This window comes from Platalea leucorodia (assembly GCF_965183815.1).
Source record: "Platalea leucorodia genome assembly, chromosome: 34".
Lineage (NCBI taxonomy): Eukaryota > Metazoa > Chordata > Aves > Pelecaniformes > Threskiornithidae > Platalea > Platalea leucorodia.
In genome coordinates, this window is record NC_138856.1 from 211,185 (window position 1) to 233,402 (window position 22,218).

The 22,218-nt window shown below is 60.0% G+C and overlaps 2 protein-coding genes across 5 annotated transcripts; both read left to right on the plus strand.

Annotated features, from left to right (window-relative positions):
- The first annotated feature begins 1,498 nt into the window (after window positions 1–1,498).
- On the plus strand, window positions 1,499–12,037 carry CAPN1 (calpain 1). Of its 4 annotated transcripts, XR_014230562.1 has the most exons (25): window positions 1,499–1,586; window positions 1,986–2,124; window positions 3,529–3,796; window positions 3,990–4,059; window positions 4,322–4,440; window positions 5,728–5,861; window positions 5,947–6,115; window positions 6,224–6,307; window positions 6,381–6,466; window positions 6,546–6,620; window positions 6,730–6,890; window positions 6,972–7,150; window positions 7,261–7,272; window positions 7,383–7,594; window positions 7,667–7,706; window positions 7,781–7,846; window positions 7,922–7,979; window positions 8,113–8,177; window positions 8,271–8,339; window positions 8,450–8,528; window positions 8,629–8,745; window positions 10,737–10,795; window positions 10,873–10,959; window positions 11,405–11,476; window positions 12,005–12,037. XR_014230562.1 is itself a non-coding variant. In XM_082334405.1 (23 exons), exons 3-23 carry the CDS (start codon window positions 3,530–3,532, stop codon window positions 10,897–10,899), a joined length of 2,148 nt encoding a protein of 715 aa, XP_082190531.1. In that variant the 5' UTR covers window positions 1,499–1,586; window positions 1,986–2,124; window position 3,529; the 3' UTR covers window positions 10,900–11,009. The 4 variants fall into 4 exon arrangements, 3 of the variants coding, with proteins under 3 accessions (XP_082190531.1, XP_082190533.1, XP_082190532.1); XM_082334405.1 differs by lacking the exons at window positions 11,405–11,476; window positions 12,005–12,037 and having other exon boundaries at window positions 10,873–11,009; XM_082334406.1 differs by lacking the exons at window positions 1,499–1,586; window positions 11,405–11,476; window positions 12,005–12,037 and adding an exon at window positions 1,637–1,732 and having other exon boundaries at window positions 10,873–11,009.
- A 36-nt stretch (window positions 12,038–12,073) lies between these two features.
- On the plus strand, window positions 12,074–22,218 carry POLA2 (DNA polymerase alpha 2, accessory subunit). The gene is given in 20 exon segments (XM_082334408.1): window positions 12,074–12,197; window positions 14,066–14,193; window positions 14,292–14,377; window positions 14,563–14,617; window positions 14,713–14,819; window positions 14,907–15,100; window positions 15,217–15,305; window positions 15,420–15,575; window positions 15,683–15,745; window positions 15,838–15,880; window positions 16,037–16,155; window positions 16,697–16,735; window positions 17,034–17,107; window positions 18,172–18,280; window positions 20,159–20,265; window positions 20,591–20,650; window positions 21,032–21,158; window positions 22,008–22,061; window positions 22,063–22,095; window positions 22,097–22,218. Coding segments are annotated over 20 exon segments (1,797 nt in total). The 5' UTR covers window positions 12,074–12,103; the 3' UTR covers window positions 22,157–22,218.

Consider the following 22,218-nt stretch of genomic DNA (forward strand, 5'->3'; position numbering starts at 1 on the left):
CACACCCCCCCACGCGTGTCCCCCCGTGCACACGCCTGTCCCACCCCTCCGCACACGCGTGTCCGTGTCCCACCCCCCTGCACACCCCCCACGCGTGTCCCCCCGTGCACACGCCTGTCCCACCCCTCCGCACACGCGTGTCCGTGTCCCACCCCCCCGCACACCCCCCCACGCGTGTCCCCCCGTGCACACGCCTGTCCCATGCGTGTCCAGGCCTCCGCACACGCGTGTCCGTGTCCCACCCCCCTGCACACCCCCCCACGCGTGTCCCCCGTGCACACACGTGTCCCACCCCTCTGCACACCCCCCCACGCGTGTCCCCCGTGCACACGCGTGTCCAGCCCTACGCACACGCGTGTCCGTGTCCCACCCCTCTGCACACACCCCCCACGCGTGTCCCCCCGTGCACACGCGTGTCCCACCCCCCTGCACACCCCCCACGCGTGTCCCCCCGTGCACACGCGTGTCCCACCCCCCTGCACACCCCCCACGCGTGTCCCCCCGTGCACACGTGTGTCCCACCCCCCTGCACACCCCCCCACGCGTGTCCCCCCGTGCACACGCCTGTCCCACCCCTCCGCACACGCGTGTCCGTGTCCACCCCCCGCACACCCCCCACGCGTGTCCCCCCGTGCACACGCGTGTCCCACCCCCCTGCACACCCCCCACGCGTGTCCCCCCGTGCACACGCGTGTCCCACCCCCCTGCACACCCCCCACGCGTGTCCCCCCGTGCACACGCCTGTCCACCGCTCCGCACACGCGTGTCTGTGTCCCACCCCCCGCACACCCCCCCACGCGTGTCCCCCGTGCACACGCGTGTCCCACCCCCCTGCACACACACCCCACGCGTGTCCCCCCGTGCACACGCGTGTCCCACCCCCCTGCACACCCCCCACGCGTGTCCCCCCGTGCACACGCGTGTCCCACCCCCCTGCACACCCCCCACGCGTGTCCCCCCGTGCACACGCGTGTCCCACCCCCCTGCACACCCCCACACGTGTCCCCCCGTGCACACGCCTGTCCCACCCCCCACGCGTGTGCGGAGGGGTGGGGACACGCGTGTGCACGGGGGGACACGCGTGTCCGTGTCCCACCCCCCCTGCACACACACCCCCACGCGTGTCCCCCGTGCACACGCGTGTCCACCCCTCCGCACACCCCCCCCAGGCGTGTCCCCCCGTGCACACACGTGTCCCACCCCCCCTGCACACCCCCCCACGCGTGTCCCCCCGTGCACACGCGTGTCCCACCCCTCCGCACACGCCTGTGGCGTGCGGCACCGCCCAGCCCGCAGCCCCCTTCCCCCCCCTCGCAATGCGGCACAAACCCCGCAGGCGCCCGAGGGACCCAAAAAAGCCCAGCAACGGCCCCCACCCCCCCCCCCTCGGCGACCCCCAAAATCCCCCCTTTTCACCCCATTTCCCCTCCCGCCGGCCTCGCGGGGAGGAGCGGCGCAGGGAGGAGTCTCGGCGGGGGCTTCCCCCCCCCCCCCCGGCCTCGCCTTCCCGCTTAAGGAACTTCAAAATAGAGAGCGGTTTTTTTTTTTGCCTTGTTTTACCCAAAAGCGGCGAGTTTGGGAGCCAGGTAGGTCCCCGCGTCCCCCCCGGGAGGTGACAGCCGCCCGCGGCGCCCGGCCGCGGGGTGACAAGGCGGGAGGCGCTTCCCTCCTCGACTTGGCGGCCGGCGGCGCTTATACAACTCTGGATCGGGGGAAAAACCGGGGGAAATGGGTAAAAAGCAGCGTTTTGACCCGTTTTGCTCCTTTTTCGGAGGCGGGAAGGGCTTGGGGGCTGGGGGGGGGCTCCCTCACCCCCAAACCGAGCCCTGTTTTAACCAGGAAAGAGTTGTTTGGGGATTAAATCTGCCTCGGGGGGGCGGAATGGGGAATTTTGGGGTTTTTTTTTAACGTTTTGGCTTAAAATTTAGCGGGTTTTGCTGGTTTTTTTTCTCCTTTTCCATGGGATTTCCTTCCCGACGCGCCAGGAGGGGAAGCGACCGCTGAGGTGCTGCCGGCACCGGGCCGAGCTTTCGCCCCGCGGCACCTGCCGGGGCGCCGGCTCCCCGCCGCCCTCCTGGAAACGGGGTGAAAAAAGGCGATTTTTGTCCAATTTACCTCAAAAACGTACGTGGGGAGGGGCTGGGGGGGGGGGGGGGGGGCAAATGGCTCCCCGCTCGCCCCTGGAAGGGGGGGGGAGGCGGGGGGGCCCCCCAGGGCCCCCGGCGCGCGAGGGGGGGACCTCGGTAACGGGGAAACCTCGTTAGCGGGGAAACCTCGGTAACGGGACCCTCGGTAACGGGGAAACCTCGTTAACGGGACCCTCGTTAGCGGGGAAACCTCGGTAACGAGCCCCTCGGTAACGGGGCGGAGGAGCAGGGGCCGTAACGAAGCGAGGCGCCCCCTCAGCTAGGCCTCGCTCGCGCCCCAAAATCCTGCTGGGGGGGGGGGGGGGTTAAGGACTCCCCCCCTCCCCCATTTTGGGGACAATTTGTGCTTTTTTGGGGCACAATCCCCGCTTTTAGGGTGTCCCTGACCCCCTCCCCCCCCCCCCCAGGGGCTGGGCTTTGGGGGGGACAGAAACCCCGGCGGGGGGCCGCGCCGCCGACACCCCGTCACCTTTCCCTCCCTCCCTTAATTACCGCCTAATCAAGCACCCCGATGCTTAATTAAGCACCCCGATGCTTAATTAAGCTCCCTCATCGTTAATTAAGGCCTTTACGGGTTGAAGAGGGGCCCGGCGGCGGCGCTCGGGGCTGCGCTGGCGGGGAGCGGCCGTGCCACACGCCGTAACTTGCCGGACTTGTTTTGGGGCCGTTTCCCCTCCTTTTCGTCGGCGTTGGGAGCCGCCCCGTGCCCAAATTCATCTCTTTATTGGATTATTTTTTTTGTTTTTGAACGCCAAAGGGGCCGTTTCGAGGTGAAACCCGGCTATTTTGGGCCCGCTCGGGTTACAGGCAGCGAGCAGCTGGCGCGGAGGGGGGGCGGCGAGGGCGGGAGGGCTTCCCCGCCCCCTTAATTCCCATTTTTCACCCCAAAATGCCGCCACGCTTCCCTCACCAAAATCCCCCCGAGCCCAAATTTGGGGAAATTCGGCGTTTTTTTAGCCTTTCCCCCCCCAAAAACCTACGATCTCGGCGGGCTCAGCGCTCGGGTTTAACAAAACCCAACTGCGCGGGGTTTTTTGGGGCAGAATCCCTCTTTTTTTCTCTTTTGCGCCGTTCGCAGTCGGGATCCTAAACCAAACCCCGAACTCGCCAAAACTCCCCAAATCCCCCCAAAACGCCCCGCAGGGTTGGGGTGCGCAGCTGCCTCGCTAACGAGGCCGCGCTAATTAGCGTTCGATTCCCCTCCCCTTGAGTTAATTGAGGGGGGCGGGAGGCGCTCCCCGCCTTTGCCCCGGCGCGAGGGAGAGCGTAGCCGTCGCGGCACCACCGCGGCGGCGGCGGCGAGGAAGAAAATTGGGCGGAAACCCCAACTTTTACCGCTCGTTTTTCCCGATTTTACTAATTCCCCCTCTTTTCTCCCCAGGATGGCGGAGGAACCGATCGTCCCGGTGTACTGCACCGGCGTTTCGGCGCAGGTGCAACGGCAACGGGCGAAGGCGTTGGGGTTGGGTCGGCACGAGAACGCGGTGCGGTACCTGGGGCAGGACTACGAGCGCTTGGTGGAGGAATGCCGGCGTTCCGGCACTCTCTTCCGCGACCAAACCTTCCCGCCGGCTCCCGCTTCCCTCGGCTTCCGCGAGCTCGGCCCCGGCACCGCCAAAACCCACGGCGTCCAATGGAAGAGACCGACGGTGAGCCGCGGGGTCTTAACGACGGGGCGCTAATTAACCGCGTTCGGCCTCCCGGTTGGGTTCCAAGTCCCTCGGCGTTCTCGCGGCAAACTCCTCCTGGCGCGGCGGCGGCGGCGAGGCGGAACCGTAAATATCCAAATTTTGGTGAATTTTGGTGAATTTTGGTGACCGAATCGGGGGCGTTTCCCCGCAGGAGCTGTGTCCGCGCCCGCAGTTCATCGTGGACGGGGCCACGCGCACCGACATCTGCCAGGGAGCGCTGGGTAGGGAGCGCCGGCGCTCGGGTTTTCCCGATTTTCTAATTTTTCACCTCAAATCGGAGATTTGGCGGCGGGGGAGGCGTTTGCGGCGAATCGAGGCTCGTTTGCGCGCCGTTGCCGCCGGTTCGAACCTCTCGCCGGCGGGTTGCGGCAGAGCTCGCCGCGCTTTCCCCCTAAAACGCCCGCCGAGCGTTAAAAAAAAAACCCTAGAGGCAGGTGTTGGACCAGAAAATTGCCTTTTTTACCCCAAAACCGGTGCCCGCAGGTGACTGCTGGCTGCTGGCGGCCATCGCTTCCCTCACGCTCAACGAGACCATCCTGCACCGCGTGGTGCCGCACGGGCAGAGCTTCCAGCACGGCTACGCCGGCATCTTCCACTTCCAGGTGAGAGAGACGCTTAAACTCCTCGGCCACCAAATTTTGGGGGTTTCCTCACCATTTTGGGGCTCCTCCTCCACCATTTTGGGGCTCCTCCACCATTTTGGGGGTCTTCTGCCACCATTTTGGGGGCTCGCACACCATTTTGGGGCTCCTTCTCCACCATTTTGGGGCTCCTCTTCCACCATTTTGGGGGTTCCCCCACCATTTTGGGGGTTTCCCCACCATTTTGGGGCTCCTCCACCATTTTGGGGGTCCTCTTCCACCATTTTGGGGCTCCTCCACCATTTTGGGGGTTCTCCTTCACCATATTGGGGGTTCCCCCACCATTTTGGGGGTCCTCTTCCACCATTTTGGGGCTCTTTTCACCATTTTGGGGCTCCTTCACCATTTTGGGGCTCCTCCTCCACCATTTTGGGGCTCCTCCACCATTTTGTGGGTCTTCCGCCACCATTTTGGGGTCCTCTTCCACCATTTTGGGGCTCTTTCCACCATTTTGGGGGTTTCCTCACCATTTTGGGGGTTCCCCCACCATTATGGGGGTCTTCCGCCACCATTTTGGGGGGCCTCTTCCACCATTTGGGGCTCCTTCACCATTTTGGGGGTTTCCCCACCATTTTGGGGCTCCTCCTCCACCATTTTGGGGCTCCTCCACCATTTTGGGGGTCTTCTGCCACCATTTTGGGGGTCCTCTTCCACCATTTTGGGGCTCCTCCACCATTTTGGGGGTCTTCTGCCACCATTTTGGGGGTCCTCTTCCACCATTTTGGGGCTCCTTCACCATTTTGGGGGTTCTCCTTCACCATTTTGGGGCTCCTCCACCATTTTGGGGGTCTTCTGCCACCATTTTGGTGCTCCTCTTCCACCATTTTGGGGTTCCCCCACCATTTTGGGGGGCCTCTTCCACCATTTGGGGCTCCTCCACCATTTTGGGGCTCCTCCACCATTTTGTGGGTCTTCCGCCACCATTTTGGGGGGCCTCTTCCACCATTTTGGGGCTCCTCCCCCACCATTTTGGGGGCTCCCCCACCATTTTGGGGGTCCTCCTCCACCATTTTGGGGGCAAACCAGGCTCTTTCCACCACAAAATGGCTGCCGGCTTAATCCTCCGCCGGGTTGGTGCCGCCGCCCTTTCCCCGGCGGCTCATCCTCGCGGTGATGCGCAGCGTAGGACCCAAAACCGGGCGTTTTCTCCCCAAAACGCCGCTCCCTGGATAAAAAAGAAAAGGGGGAGGGGGGGGGTTGTCTTCGGCCTCGCCGCCTCCTCTTCCTCTTCGCCCTCCCTCCCTTCAGATTTGGCAATTCGGCGAGTGGCTGGACGTGGTGGTGGACGACTACTTGCCCACCAAAGACGGCAAGCTGCTCTTCGTCCACTCCGCCGAGGGCAGCGAGTTCTGGAGCGCCTTGCTGGAGAAAGCCTACGCCAAGTACGCCCTCGTCCTCTTCCTCCTCTTCATTTTTTTGGGGTAAAAAAGCCCCGAAACGGTCAAATCTTCTCTTGCCGCCCCTCAGGGTGAACGGCTGCTACGAGGCGTTGTCGGGCGGCAGCACCTCGGAGGGTTTCGAGGATTTCACCGGCGGCGTGACGGAGTGGTACGACCTGCGCAAGCCCCCCGCCGATCTCTACCAGATCATCCTCAAGGCGCTGGAACGCGGATCCCTGCTCGGCTGCTCCATCGACGTGAGGGACCTTGGTTTGGGTTAAAAAAATACCGTTTTGGGCGGAGACGGGATGAATCGGCGCGGCATCGCGGGCCGGTAACGCCGCCGCCGTCTCGTTTCCTCGCAGATAACGAGCGTCTTCGACATGGAGGCGGTGACGTTCAAGAAGCTGGTGAAGGGCCACGCGTACTCGGTGACGGGGGCCAAGCAGGTGAGAGGCGACGCCGTTTTGGGGAGAAAACGGCGCTTTTTGGGTCCGGAGCCCTGACGGCGCCCGTTCGCAGATCAACTACCGCGGGCAATCCCTGGGCCTGATCCGTATGCGCAATCCCTGGGGAGAAGTGGAGTGGACGGGACCCTGGAGCGACAAGTGAGGAGCACGAGGCTTCGTTAGCGTTAATTAACGAAGCGGCTCGGCCGCGGGGCTGAGATCCGTTTGCCGCCCGCAGCTCGGCCGAGTGGAACGCGGTGGAGCCGGCGTTGAGGCAGCAGCTGATGGTGAAAATGGAGGACGGTGAATTTTGGTAAGCGAAGAGGGATGAAACAACCAAAAAACCCTTTTCCCAACCGTTTTGCGCCGGGAAAAGAGGGAAAACTTCCCCTCCCGACCTTCGGCGCCTCCTCTTCCTCCAGGATGTCCTTCCGGGATTTCCTCCGGGAATTCACCCGCCTGGAGATCTGTAACCTCACCCCGGACGCTCTCCAATCCCGCAAATTCCGCAAGTGGAACACGCGGCTCTACGACGGGACGTGGCGGCGCGGCAGCACGGCCGGCGGTTGTAGGAACTACCCCGGTAGGCGCCGCCGGCGGGGGAGTTTTACCTCAAACCCGCTGTTTTTGGCATCGCTTTGACCTCTTTTTGCCTTTTTTTCAGCCACTTTCTGGATCAACCCGCAGTTTAAGATCCAGCTGGAGGAGGTGGACGACGACGGGGACGAGGGCGGCAGGCGCGAGCCCGGCTGCAGCTTCCTGCTGGCGCTGATGCAGAAGCACCGGCGCCGCGAACGCCGCTACGGCAAGGACATGGAGACCATCGGATTCGCCGTCTACGAGGTAACGGCGTCGACCGGCGGCGTCAACCGGTGGCGTCAACCGGCGGCGTCAACCGGCGGCGTCAACCGGCGCCGCCGTGCGCCCTGACTTCTCCTCTCCTCTCCCTACAGGTTCCTCCCGAGGTGGGTACGGTGACGATAGCACCGTAACGGCGAACCGGGAAAAGAGGGAAAGGTGTTTTTTGGGGTTATTTTGGGTGTTGTTTTTTTCTTTTTTAACCCCGTTCCGGCAGTACGTGGGGAAATCGGGCGTCCACCTGAAGCGGGATTTCTTCCTGGCCAACGCCTCGCGCGCCCGTTCGGAGCAGTTCATCAACCTGCGGGAGGTGAGCACCCGGTTCCGGTTGCCGCCGGGCGAGTACATCGTGGTGCCCTCCACCTTCGAACCCAACAAGGAAGGAGACTTCGTTCTCCGCGTCTTCTCCGAGAAGAAAGCCGGCACCGAGTAAGAGACGCTTCGTTAGCGCTAACGATCCCCGGCGACGCCGGTGGCCAAACTCCTTTGTTCTCTCCGTAGGGAAATGGATGACAAGATCCAGGCGACGCTGCCGGATGAGGTGAGGGAGGTGGACGACGCCGGAGGGTGCCGAGGTGTCCGCCTTTTTACCAAACCAGCCGTTTTTTCCCTCAGAAAGTGCTCTCCGAAAGCCAAATCGATGATAACTTCAAGCAACTCTTCAAGCAGCTGGCGGGGGCGGTAAGAGGGGGTGCCGGGACCGGCGGCGGCGGCACCGGCGGCACCGGACAACACCGCGTCTTCTCCCTCCCGTAGGACATGGAGATCAGCGTCCGGGAGCTTCAGACCATCCTCAACCGGATCATCGGCAAACGTGAGCCGCCGGGCGGGATTTTGGCGGCGGGGGGGGGGGTTGGAGGGTTCACCACGACAAACAGCCAAATCCCCAACGCCGTTAATTGTCGGTTGAACTCGTTAACGCAAATAACGACCGGATTCTTTTGCAGATAAAGATCTGCGGACCAAAGGCTTCAGCACGGAGTCCTGCCGCAGCATGGTCAACCTCATGGACGTATCCTCCGCCGCCGGCGATTGGGGGCTCTTCTTTTTTTGGGGGGTTTCCCCCAAATCCCCCCGTTTTCCTTAACCCCCTTCCGCCCCGCAGAAAGACGGCAACGGGAAGCTGGGGCTGGTGGAGTTCAACGTCTTGTGGAACAGAATCCGCAACTACCTGGTGGGTCCGGGAGGGGATTTTGGGGTGAAATCGGGGGGTTTGGGGGTCTTTCTCCTCATGGATGACCCCCTTTTTTTTTTGGGGGGGGGGGGGTTGGGTTTGGCTCGCAGGCCATCTTCCGCAAGTTCGACCTGGATAAATCGGGGAGCATGAGCGCCTACGAGATGCGGATGGCGCTGGAAGCGGCAGGTAGCGCCCCGCCCCGCCGATTCACCCCCAGATTTGCTAACGCCTCCGCCGGTTTTAAGTCGTTTGTTGGGTTGGTTTGTTTTTTTTTTTTCCTAAAAAGGCTATAAATTAAACAAAAAGCTGCACGAGTTGATCATCACCCGCTACGCGGAGCCCGACCTGGCCATCGACTTCGACAACTTCGTCTGCTGCCTCGTGCGCCTGGAGACCATGTTCCGTGAGCGACGTTTTACCCCAAAAAAAACCCCACCGTTTTGCCACGGTTCTTAACAGGAAAAGTTGGAAAACATGGATTGAAAAGATTTTCTTCTCCCGCTTTTCCTGCTGAGTTCTGTGGAAAAGTTGGAAAAAACCCACAGGAGTTGAGGGGAAAGCTGGAAAACGCAACAGCTTCTAAGGGGAAAAGTGGGAAAAACCTTTTTTTTTTTTCTGTTAGTGTAAAAAAGCAGCGGGGTTTAACGGGAAAAGTTGGAAAACGGGATTTAACAGAATTATTTTCCCCCCATTTTTCCCCTTAAATCCTACCCCATTTTTCACTTTTTGCCCTTAAAATGCTGCAATTTTCCCACCTTTCCCCCTCAAATCCTGCCTGTTTTTCACTTTTTGCCCTTAAAATTCCGCAATTTTTCCCACCTTTGCCCCTCAAATCCCGCCCCGTTTTTCACTTTTTGCCCTTAAAATTCTGCAATTTTCCCCACCTTTGCCCCTCAAATCCCGCCCCGTTTTTCCACTTTTTGCCCTTAAAATTCTGCAGTTTTTCCCACCTTTCCCCCTCAAATCCTGCCCCGTTTTTCCACTTTTTGCCCTTAAAATTCTACAGTTTTTCCCACCTTTCCCCCTCAAATCCCGCCCCGTTTTTCCACTTTTTGCCCTTAAAATTCCGCAATTTTCCCCACCTTTTCCCTCAAATCCCGCCCATTTTTCCACTTTTTGCCCTTAAACCCTGCAATTTTTCCCAACTTTCCCCCTCAAATCCCGCCCGTTTTTCCACTTTTTGCCCTTAAAATTCTGCAATTTTCCCACCTTTCCCCCTCAAATCCCGCCCCGTTTTTCCACTTTTTGCCCTTAAAATTCTGCAATTTTCCCACCTTTCCCCTCAAATCCCGCCCCGTTTTTCCACTTTTTGCCCTTAAAATTCTGCAATTTTTCCCACCTTTCCCCCTCAAACCCCGCCCCGTTTTTCCACTTTTTGCCCTTAAAATTCTGCAATTTTCCCCACCTTTCCCCCTCAAACCTGCCCGTTTTTCCACTTTTTGCCCTTAAAATTCTGCAATTTTCCCCACCTTTCCCCTCAAATCCCGCCCCGTTTTTCCACTTTTTGCCCTTAAAATTCTGCAATTTTCCCCACCTTTCCCCTCAAACCCGCCCCGTTTTTCACTTTTTGCCCTTAAAATTCTGCAATTTTTCCACCTTTCCCCTCAAATCCCGCCCCGTTTTTCCACTTTTTGCCCTTAAAATTCCGCAATTTTTCCCACCTTTCCCCTCAAATCCCGCCCCGTTTTTCCACTTTTTGCCCTTAAAATTCTGCAATTTTTCCCACCTTTCCCCCTCAAATCCCGCCCCGTTTTTCCACTTTTTGCCCTTAAAATTCCGCAATTTTTCCCACCTTTCCCCCTCAAATCCCGCCCCGTTTTTCACTTTTTTGCCTTAAAATTCTGCAATTTTCCCCACCTTTTCCCTCAAATCCCACCCATTTTTCCACTTTTTGCCCTTAAACCCTGCAATTTTCCCCACCTTTCCCCTCAAACCTGCCCGTTTTTCTACTTTTTGCCATTCTGCAATTTTTCCCACCTTTCCCCCTCAAATCCCGCCCGTTTTTCCACTTTTTGCCCTTAAAATTCTGCAATTTTTCCCACCTTTCCCCCTCAAATCCCGCCCCGTTTTTCCACTTTTTGCCCTTAAAATTCTGCAATTTTCCCACCTTTCCCCCTCAAATCCTGCCCCGTTTTTCCACTTTTTGCCCTTAAAATTCTGCAATTTTTCCCACCTTTCCCCCTCAAATCCTGCCCCGTTTTTCCACTTTTTGCCCTTAAAATTCTACAATTTTTCCCACCTTTCCCCCTCAAATCCCGCCCCGTTTTTCCACTTTTTGCCCTTAAACCCTGCAGTTTTTCCCACCTTTCCCCCTCAAACCCCGCCCCGTTTTCCCCACTTCCCCCCCTAAAAAGAAAAAATAACCATTTCCCCCCCCAATTTCCCTCACGGCAGGTTTTTTCCAAGCGATGGACGTGGACCAGGACGGCGTCGTCACCTTCGACTTGCTGCAGGTACCTGCGGGTGTTGCGGGGGGCTGACGCCCACCCAACACCCTCGCGCCCCTCACACCCTCCTCTTCCTCCCGCAGTGGCTACAGCTCACCATGTTCGCCTGACCGCACCCCCAACCCTCCAAGTGCCTTCGCAGCGGGAGCCGACGACAAAAAAACGCGCCGGTTTTTCCCTTTTTTTTGCCTTTTTTCAGCATAAAACTGGGGGGGGGGGGGGGGGGGGGTGTGAGGGTGTTGCAGCCACCCCCAACCAGTTCACAGGGCTCCCCCCCGCGCTTTGCCAAAGAAACGCCCCTTTCCTCGCCTCTCGCACGGCTCTTTTGGGGTGAATTCTTACGTTTTTCGTGCCTCTTCCTACCGAAGGAGCCTGGACGGGGGGGTGACACCGGGTCTCATCCGATTTCCGAGCCCCCCGACGCGGCTGCCATCGCCCCTCGCTTCCGCGCTCTTTCTCAGCGCCTCAGTCAGGGATCTTCTGCTTACCAGGTGCCATAACAGTGGGGGTTTTTTATTGTATAAATTAAAAATAAGGAAAAAAAAAAAAAACAACGACAAGAAACGTTATTAAAATTAAAGCTCTTTTTCTGCCCGTCCCCCCCCCCCGCTTCAGCTTCCAGCTTTGCCTCAGGGCGAATCCCTCCAGCCCCCCTCGACCTGAGGACGCGACACTTTTACCACTCAGGTGCAAAAAAAACCGTAACTAATATAAGTTTAGGGCTTATAGATGGGGTTATATATATGTATTTTGGGGTTTTTTTTGCGGGGGGGGGGGGTTGTTCTGAATAAAAACCCGCGTCGCGGCAGGTTGTGGTACCGGGTCGGGGTTGAATCCTGTCAGGGCGGCTCCTGTCAGGGACTGGATCCTGTCAGGGGTCGGGGCGGTCTCTCTCCGACCGGGGCGGTCCCTCTCGGACCGGGGCGGTCTACCGGGCCCCGGGACGGTCCCCCCCGGAGCGGGAAGGGGTTCCCCCGGCAGCGGGGACGACGCCTCCGGAGCCCGGTCCGGTCCCTCCGGGTCGTTCCCCGTCAGGCGCCGCTTCCCCCCTCAGCGCCGTGAGGAAACACCCGGGAGGGCGGGAAAATTCCCGCCTTTTCCCCACCCCCCGCCGCCTCCGGTAGCGGGGCGTCGGCCACACCCCCTCCCCGCCCGCCCCTCTCCCATTGGCCTGTTGCCCCTCGATATCTGCATAACCCCGCCTCTCTCCCTCAGCGCGACCACGCCTGTTTCCTTATAAGGCGTGGCCCCGCCCACTCCCCGCTGCCGTCAAGCGCGGCGGTGTCGCGCCGGCGCGGGCTTTTCGCCGCGGAGATGGCGGAGCCGGAGCCGGTCACGGCCGAGGCGGTGCTGAGGGAGCTGGGGCTCTTCGAGCTGCGCTGCGAGGGGGAGGACGTGCCCGGCAGGCGTGAGGAGACCGGCCGGGGCGGGGGGGGCACGGCCTGGGGGTGCCTGTGGGTGTTGGGGGGGGCACGGCCTGGGGGTGCCTGTGGGTGTTGGGGGGGGGATTGGGTGGCTCGGAGGTGTTAGGGGGGTGTTTGAGGGGGGATTGGGTGGTCTGGGGGCGTCAGGGGAGGTGTGTGGGGGGTGTTGGGTGTTTTGGGGGTGTTAGGAGGGTGTTTGAGGGGGTATTGGGTGGTCTGGGGGTGTTGGGGGGGTATTGGGTGGTCTGGGGGCGTCAGGGGAGGTAGGTGGGGCGTGCTGGGTGTTTTGGGGGTGTTTGAGGGGGTTATTGGGTGGTCTGGGGGTGTTAGGGGGGTGTTTGAGGGGGGTATTGGGTGGTCTGGGGGCGTCAGGGGAGGTAGGTGGGGCGTGCTGGGTGTTTTGGGGGTGTTTGAGGGGGTTATTGGGTGGTCTGGGGGCGTCGGGGGGGTGTTTGAAGGGGTTATTGGGTGGTCTGGGAGTGTTAGGGGGGTGTTTGAGGGGGTTATTGGGTGGTCTGGGAGTGTTAGGGGGGTATTTGAGGGGGGTATTGGGTGGTCTGGGGGTGTCAGGGGAGGTAGGTGGGGCGTGCTGGGTGTTTTGGGGGTGTTTGAGGAGGTTATTGGGTGGTCTGGGGGCGTCGGGGGGGTGTTTGAGGGGGTTATTGGGTGGTCTGGGGGCGTCGGGGGGGTGTTTGACGGGGTTATTGGGTGGTCTTGGGGTGTTGGGGGGTTATTTGAGGGGGTATTGGGTGCTCTGGGGGTGTTAGGGGGGTGTTGGAGGGGGAATTGGGTGTTTTGGGGGTGTCAGGGGAGGTGTGTGGGGGGTGTTGAGTGTTTTGGGGGTGTTAGGAGGGTGTTTGAGGGGGTATGGGGTGGTCTGGGGGTGTCAGGGGAGGTATGTGGGGGGTGTTGTGTGTTTTGGGGGTGTCAAGGGGTCGTTTGAGGGGTTATTGGGTGGTCTGGGGGTGTTGGGGGGGTGTTGGGTGTTTTGGGGGTGTCAGGGGAGGTGTTAGGGGGGTACTGGGTGGTCTGGGGTGTGAGAGGAGGTGGTTGGGGGTATTTGGGTGGTTTGGGGGTCTCGGGGATGTTTAGGGGGGGCGTCAGGTGGTCTCAGGGTTTTGGGGGTGGTTTGAGGGGGTTTCTGGTGGTTTGGGGTTGTTTGTGGAGGTCTGGGGGTGTCAGGAGAGGTGTTTGGGGGGGTGTCGGGTGTAGCGGGGGCTGTAGGGGAGGTTTTTTGGGGGGGTGTCGGGTGGTTTGGGGGTTTCAGGGGGTTGTTTGGGGGGGTGTCGGGTGGTTTGGGGGTCCCGGGGGGTGGTTTGGGGGGGTGTCGGGTGGTTTGGGGGTCCCAGGGGGTTGTTTGGGGGGGTGTCGGGTGGTTTGGGGGTCCCGGGGGGTTGTTTGGGGGGGTGTCGGGTGGTTTGGGGGTCCCGGGGGGTGGTTTGGGGGGGTGTCGGGTGGTTTGGGGGTCCCGGGGGGTGGTTTGGGGGGGTGTCGGGTGGTTTGGGGGTCCCGGGGGGTGGTTTGGGGGGGTGTCGGGTGGTTTGGGGGTCCCGGGGGGTGGTTTGGGGGGGTGTCGGGTGGTTTGGGGGTCCCGGGGGGTTGTTTGGGGGGGTGTCGGGTGGTTTGGGGGTCCCGGGGGGTTGTTTGGGGGGTGTTACGGGGGTCAGGACTCCGGGAGCTGCCAGGTTTTGGGGGGTACAGGCCGTTGGGGTTGGGGGTATCGGGATGAGTTGGGCGTTTCGAGGGTCCGGAGAGGAAGACGAGGAGGAGGAAGGTGCAGAGGGGGGTCAGAGAGTTTTGGGGTACCTTTAGGGGGGGGTCCCCAACCCCGTTAACCCCTCCCTCCCCGCAGTGGTGGAGCTGTGCCTGACCTACGAGCTGGACCCGGTGGCTTTGGCTAACGAACTGTTGGCCTTCGTCAGCAGCAAGGACCTCGGCACCCAGCTCTCCGCCGACGGCCTCGACGCCTTCGAGCACGAGGTGCGGGGGTCCCCCGGTTCCCTCCCCCCGCACCCCAAAACCCCCAGAAAAAACGGGGGGGGGACACGCTCACCCCTCTCCTCCTCTTCCTCCTCCAGGTCCTCGCCAAGCGGAGCAGCAGGGTCCCCCGAAAAAGGGACAACCGCTACGGCGGCCTCCACGACGTCCACTCTCTCCAGGAGCTGTATCCGGGCCGGTTTTGGGGTGATCCTTAAAAAAAAAACCGGGGTGTTACGGTGCCCCGTGGGGGGTGGAGCGCCTTCGGCCTCGTTAGCGCCGGTTAACGGGAGGAGTTCACGGCTTGGGGGGGGTGCAGGTGGGCGTCCCCCCAAAAATAAGGGGCTTGGGTGCTCCTTAACGAGCCGGCAGCCTCGACGAGGAAGAAGAGGATGAGCTGCTGGACGCCTACACCACCCCGTCCAAGGTGCACCCCAAAACCTACCCCCAAATTTCCCATTTTCTGCCCCAAAACACCCCTTTTTTAACTTATTTTAAATTTCCTTTTTCATTTCCTCACAGGGTTCCCAAAAACGCAGCAATTCCACCCCGGAAAACCCCCGGCCCAAGCGAACCCTCTCCTCCCGCAGCCCTTACGCGCTTTTCTCTCCCAACAGCTTCTCCCCGAGGTAAACCGTCGCGCCGGGACCGCCGTTCGCGGCGGTGCCGCCGCCGGTCGTCACCGTCACCCCTTTTTTTTTTTTTTGTCCCCGCAGCGTCACCCCTTCCCAAAAATACACCGCGCGCAGCAGCCGGGGCGAGGTGGTGACCTCGTTCGGCTCCGTCCAGGGTCCCTCCTGGAGCGGTCGCGGCGGTCGCGGTTGTACCCCGAAACTTTTCGGTCCCCCGGAAGAAAATTTAACCAAAAGCTACAAATTCATGTTCCAGAAAGCGCTCGACGTCCGAGAAGGTGATGCCGCAACTCGGGGAGGGGTTCGGGACGCCACGCTTTGGTGGTAACCCCGGTTTTTTTTTTGGGGGGGGGGATGTTTTGGGGTGCGGACAACACCTGTGCTCCCTCCGTAGCGCTGTCTTGGAGGATCGAGGAGCTCGGTGACGCGCTGAAAAGCCACCATCACCTGGAGGACTTCGCCTCGGTGTTACTCCCGGCGCAGGTGAACGCCCCGAGCGGTCACCCCCCTCGCCCCGCGCCCGCTTTTGTGGCCGTTTTGGGGCCAAAACGACTCCTTTAGAGATCGATGGCGGTTGGTTTTGTCGTCCCCGCGTAGGAGCCGGTGACGGTGTTGGGTCGGATCGGCTGCGACGGCAACGGGAAGCTCAACGCCAAATCGGCGGTGCTGGAGGGTGACAGGGAACACTCCTCGGGCGGACACGTCCCCCTCGATCTCTCGGAGCTGAAGGAATATTCCCTTTTTCCCGGTCAGGTGCGGCGGCGGCGTTTTTGGGGGGGCGCGGGAGGAGAAAAAACCCCCCCCTCAATTTTTCCTCCCCTAAATTTGGAACCCAACGCCGTTTTCTCACCCGCCTTCAGGTCGTGGCGCTGGAGGGGACCAACAGCACCGGCAGGAAGATGGTGGTCTCCAAGCTCTACGAGGTGACGGCGCGGCGCTGCCGGCGTCCCCGCGGGGCTGGGGTTTTTGGGGTGAAAAAATGAGGATTTTGAGGCGATTGATGATTTCTCCGCAGGGGGTGCCCCTTCCCTTCCACGCGCCGACGGAGCCGGCCTCAGGTGAGCCCCGACGCTTCCCCCGCCGGCGGCCGCTGCCGTTTAAAGCCGGGATGCGTTAAACCTCCCCGCCGGACCACGGAAAGGTTTTGGGGTGTCCCAAACCCCCTTATTTTCTCCCCAAAACCCCTCTTTTTATTGTTTTTTTTATCCCCGCAGAGCAGAGGATGGTGCTGGTGGCCTGCGGACCCTACACCCCCTCCGACAGCATCGCCTACGACCCGCTCGCCGACCTCGTCGAGGTGATCGGCCGCGACCGCCCCGACGTCTGCGTCCTGGTGAGGGGCCGCGGCGGGGACGGGGTCCCCCCGCCCCCGCTTTTATTACCTAAACCCGTTATTTTTATTAATTAAACCGATTATATACGATAAACCAAGAGGCCGCAGCCTCAAAACGCGTTTGAGGTTCCAAAACCATTGAAAATCAGTAAAAAATGGCTGCTGAGGAGAGAGGCGGCTCGGGCGTAACCCCAAAACGCCCGTTTTTCACCCTAAAGTGACAAAACGCCCGTTTTTCACCCTAAAGTGACAAAAAACCCCGTGTTTTAAGAGCAAATCGTGCTCTTTGAGCGTCCCCGGCAGCCCGACTTGCCCGCTCGGAAAGGATGCGCTGCTTTTATCCGTCTCCCCTTTTAGGCTTGGTTTGCCCCGACCGTTTTGGGGTTGCAGGATAAAATTTGAGCTTAATTAAGAAGAATAATTAAAAAAATACCTTTTTTGGGGCGGTTTCGCGCGTTTCGCTGGGCTCCCGGGGCCTGGCGACGCCCGGGGGTCGTCCCCGCTTGTGGTTTTCTCTGATTTTTTCACCGTTTCTTCGCAGTTTGGGCCGTTCCTGGATGCCAAACACGAGCAAGTGGAGGTGAGGGAGAACGGGGGGGCTCTGGGGTCCCCCCTTGGCTTCGCCCCTGGGGGGGGGGGGCTCAGCGGGGCGACCCCCCCAAAACCCCCCCAGCGTGGGAGCGGGGTGGCGGAGGGGGGGGGGATTTTTTCCCCCCCAAATTCTCCCATCCGCGCGGATTTGGGGGCGACGGATCCGCGGTGCCGGACTCTGGGAGGGCAGAGAAGCTGGGGGGGGGGGGGGGTGTCGCGGCGTCCTCCCTGCGCACCCCAAAAAAGGGGGAATTGTGCAAATCCCGTTGTTTTCCCCCAATTCGTAGAACTGCCAGCTCCTGGGGTCCTTCGCCGAGGTCTTCAAGCTCTGCCTGAAGACGATAATCGAAGGGACGAGAAGGTAGGGACAGCGACCGCCTCGCGTTATTACCGTTTCCACGGGGGGGTTTGACCCGAAAATTCCTCTTTCGGCACCAAACGGGATCCGGACGGGGGGGGGAATTCAACCGATTCCTGCGCGGGAAACAGGCGGCGGAGGGGGGGAAATCGTCGGATTTTGGTTGAAAGCCTCGTACCAGGCTCTGAAACGGCTTTGCGTCGCGTTTGCTTGCTGCCGGCCGCGATTTATCGCTGGATCCTGGCTTTTTCCCCCCTCCCCCCCCAAAAAAAAAGGAACCGGGAGCGGTTGGCGGCGCTTTTTTCCCCTCCCCGGTGTTGCGCCAGGGCCGGTTGACGGCGCTTCACCCCTCCCGGCGGTGCGAGGGACAGCGCGAACAAAGAACAAACGAGGGTGGTGGATTTTTTTTTTTGCCTTCCTGCCGGGCGCTGCCAGACTCCGGCAGGGACGGGGACGCGACACCCTCGTCCCTCGCGCCGTCAACAACCTGATTGTTGTCCCCCGAGGGGCCGGGGACACCCCGAAACACCTCTTCACACCCCTCCGGCGTCACTCGGACTCGCTGGTACCTCGTTCTCTTAGCGTATCCGCTTTCTCCTTTACGCTTGTTTTCTAAATTCACGAAAACGGCCGGTTTTAATCTTTTTTTTTCTTTCCTGTTTCTCAGGTAGAGGGGGACGAGGTCCCGGCCCCGCACAACGGGGGAGGGCTGTATTCCCAGCCCGATTGTTCAACAACACCCTCCAGGGCTTCGACCCTAGAAAAAAACCCTCCTCGTCTCACAGCCCCTTCCCTTCACGCGGGGTGAAACGCCTCCCCTGAGCGGCTTTTGGGGGAATTTCAGCAGATTTTGGGTCCTCTCGCTGCCAGAATACCCCAAAACGGGTTATTTTGGAGGGCGTCCGGCTGTAGTTTCTACGTGAAGTGTTGGGTTTGGGTGGTGAATTGTTTTCTCGGCTCCTTGCGTCAATTAATCACCTGATTTTTCCCTCTTTTTTCCGCCGGCGCCGGCTTTCACCTCGTCTTCGTTCCTTAATCCCTGTTTTTTTTCCCTCTTTTTCCGCCAGCGCCGGCTCTCACCTCGTCTTCGTCCCCTCGCTGCGCGACGTCCACCACGACTACGTCTACCCGCAGCCGCCGTTCCTCTACCCCGAGCTGCCGAAAGACGACAAACCGGTAACGAACCCTCGTGCGGCGATTCCGCTTTTTACCCCCCAAAAAAAAGCTGAATTTCCGGGAAACCCCCCCCCCCGTCCGTGCAAAAACCAAGTTGCCAAGTTTTGAGGTGAAATCCCTCTTTTTTTTTTCCATCCAGCAGCGATTTCTTGCCAAAAAAATAAATCCCCTTTGGGAGCAAATACCAGTAAAGCTGTGACTTCCGGGAGGAGATGGGATTTGGGAGCGGAAATCCGGCGGTCCCACGCCTCGCTCGTTAGGTCACGGCGTTCCCCGAGCCGCTTAACGAGCAAACGGGGAATTAAAGGCAGCGAGACGGTGGTGCCGTCAGCCGCCAGCCCTTTTTGGGTTAAAATTCCTTCATTGAACTTCTTTTATCCCTAGGGAGCAGCTTTGGATGCTCCCGGTAGAAAGTCCAGCGCGGCCGCGGCGGTGTTTTGGGGCGCACGTGGGGCGTTTAAGGAAAGCTTGGCGTGATGGCGGCATTTTAGGACTGGTTTAGGGGCGTTTTAGGACTGGTTTAGGGGCGTTGAAGGAAAGCTTAGCGTGATTGTGGCGTTTTAGGGCAAATTTGGGGTGGTTTAGGGCAGATTTGGGGTATTTAAAGAAAGCCCAGCGTGACTGCAGTGTTTTAGGGTGGGTTTAGGGCATTTTAAGACTGGGTTTGGGGCGTTTAAGAAAAGCTTAGCGTGATTGCAGCGTTTTAGGGCAAATTTGGGGTGGTTTAGGGCAGATTTGGGGCATTTGAGGAAAGCCCAGCGGGACTGCAGCATTTTAGGACTGGGTTTGGGGCAATTTAGGACCAGTTTAGGGGTATTTAAGTAAAGCTTAGTGTGTTTGTGGCATTTAAGGGCAAGTTTGGGGTGGTTTAGGGCAGATTTGGGGTATTTGAGGAAAGCCCGGCGGGACTGCAGCATTTTAGGACTGGGTTTGGGGGTGTTTTAGGACTGGGTTTGGGGCGTTTAAGAAAAGCTTAGCGTGATTGCGGTGTTTTAGGGCAAATTTGGGGTGGTTTAGGGCAGATTTGGGGCATTTGAGGAAGGCCCAGCAGGACTGCAGCGTTTTAGGACTGGGTTTGGGGCATTTTAGGTCTAGTTTAGGGGCATTTTAGCACAGGTTTGGGGCTGGTTTAGGGCTGGGTTTGGGGCAATTTAGGACTGGTTTAGGGGCATTTAAGGAAAGCTTAGTGGGATTGTGGCATTTTAGGGCAAATTTGGGGTGGTTTAGGGCAGATTTGGGGTATTTAAAGAAAGCCCAGCATGACTGCAGCGGTTTAGGACTGGCTTTGGGGCAATTCAGGACTGGTTTAGGATGACTGCAGTGTTTTAGGGCAAATTTGGGGTGGTTTAGGGCAGATTTGGGGCATTTGAGGAAGGCCCAGCGGGACTGCAGCATTTTAGGGTGGGTTTGGGGGTGTTTTAGGACTGGGTTTGGGGCATTTTAGGACCGGTTTAGGGGCGTTTAAGAAAAGCTTAGCATGGTTGTGGCATTTTAGGGCAAGTTTGGGGTGGTTTAGGGCAGTTTTGGGGCATTTGAGGCAAACCCAGCGTGACTGCAGTATTTTTGGGGGGGTTTGGGGCAGGTTTTGGGGGGGTTTGGGGCAGGTTTTGGGGGGGTTGGGGCAGGTTTTGGGGCGGGTTTGGGGCGTTTTTGGGCCACTCTGGGGCGTTTTTGGGCCACTCTGGGGCGTTTTTGGGCCACTCTGGGGCGTTTTTGGGCCAGTTTGGGGCATTTAAGGAAAGCTGAGCGTGTCGGGGGCGTTTTGGGGCACGTTGGGGGCATTTTGGCGTGCGCTTTGCGCCGGCGCCGGCGGCAGGGTTGGCAAAGCCGCCTCCCGACCCGCCCTCACCCTCTTTCCCCCCCCCCTCCCCCCCGCAGCGCGTGCATTTCGTGTCGGACCCCTGCACCCTCGACATCGACGGCGTCGTTTTCGGCCTGACCTCCACCGACCTCCTCTTCCACATGGGTGCCGAGGAGATCAGCTGGTGGGTGCTGGCGGGAAGCCCGGCTTCGGGAATACGTCGGGAGCAGGGATCTCCCGCCGGATCCAGCCCCGAATTCGCGGAATCTCGGCAGGAAGCCTCATCCCGGGGGGGTGTTGCCCCTCCGTCGTCTCCTCCGCTTTCCCTCCCGGCGCATCCGATGCGGCGGCAGAGCTGCCCCCATCCCTCCGTTCCTAGCAGAGTGGCTACCGGGGCGTTAATTAGGCCGCGTGCCTAATTAATTAGCGCAGCCCGCACGGTTTTTTTGGTTTTTTTTTCCCTTTTTCTCCCTTTCCCTCACCGTTTTACCGCTGGTTTTCTCTCGCAGCTCATCCGGGATCTCGGATAGGTTCACGCGAATCCTCAAGCACATCCTGACGCAGAGGAGGTGAGGGCTGGGTGCGAGCACGCCGTCGAACCCAAAAACGGCTTTTTTTGTGGCCAAACGAGGGAAATCCTGCACTCTTTTTGCTGCCTTTTCCTTTAAAGTCATTTTTTTAACCTAAAAAAATGCCCTTTCGGGGTTCGATAACCCTTGAAGAACAGGATTTGGAGGGTTTTAGCGCTGTAAGCCCTCCGGGCTGGCGTGCGTCAGGCTTCCTCAGCTGACAGCTGCCCTCAGAGATAGCAGCTACCGGCCGACAGCCAAAAGAAGCAGAAATAACTCTTTCTACCCCAAAATTATCTGCCGGCTGTGTCCGAGACGGCGTCACGGCGCTGTTGCTACAGGCGAAGGCTGCGGTAACCTGTTGTCCCCCCTCTCTGGTAGTTACTACCCGCTGTACCCCCCTTCGGAGGAGCTGAACGTCGACTACGAGAGCTTCTACAGCTACGCCTCGTTACCCGTCACCCCGGACGTCCTCGTCACCCCCTCGGAGCTGCGGTACTTCGTTAAGGTCAGTCGGCGCGCGCGCCTCCTGAAGTACCCCCAAAAAACACTGTAATTTGACATATTTGGGCAAAACCCGGTTGACAGCACGAATAAAGCACAGTCTCGTGCGTGGCAGCGACTGTAGCCAGGGGGTCGCGGTTGTTGGCGTCCCTGCCGGCTGTAGCTGGGGGGGTTGCAGCCATCGGCATCCTTGCCGGCTGTAGCCAGGGGGTCGCGGTTGTTGGCGTCCCTGCCGGCTGTAGCTGGGGGGGGTGCAGCCATCGGCATCCTTGCCGGCTGTAGCCAGGGGATTGTGGCCATCGGTGTCCCTGCCGGCTGTAGCCAGGGGGTTGCGGCCATCAGTGTCCCTGCCGGCTGTAGCCAGGGGGTCGCAGCCATCGGCATCCTTGCCGGCTGTAGCCAGGGGATTGCGGCCATCAGCGTCCCTGCCGGCTGTAGCCAGGGGGGTCGCGGTTGTTGGCGTCCCTGCTGGCTGTAGCCAGGGGGTCACAGCCATCGGCATCCTTGCCGGCTGTAGCCAGGGGATTGTGGCCATCGGTGTCCCCTGCCGGCTGTAGTCAGGGGATTGCAGCCATCAGCATCCCCGCCGGCTGTAGCCAGGAGGTTGCGGTTGTTGGCATCCCTGCTGGCTGTAGCCAGGGGATTGTGGCCATTGGCGTCCCTGCCGGCTGTAGCCGGGGGGGGTTGCGGTTGTTGGTGTCCCTGCCGGCTGTAGCCAGGGGGTTGCAGCCATTCGCGTCCCTGCCGGCTGTAGCTGGGGGGGTTGCGGTTGTTGGCGTCCCTGCCGGCTGTAGCCAGGAGGTTGCGGCTGTTGGCATCCGGATCCATGACCATCGCTCTTGTATTCCCACAGGACGTGCTGGGCTGCGTCTGCATCAATCCCGGCCGGCTGACGAAGGGCCAGGTCGGGGGGTACCTACGGCCGCCTGTACCTACAGCGGGGAGGACACTACGGGCGAGCGGAAGAGTCCGTGTGTTGCCGCTCAAGTTGTTAAAATCTAAGTTGTCGAGACAGAGACTTATTTCTTCAACCCTTCTTCCACCTCCGACTTAATTCCTTCACG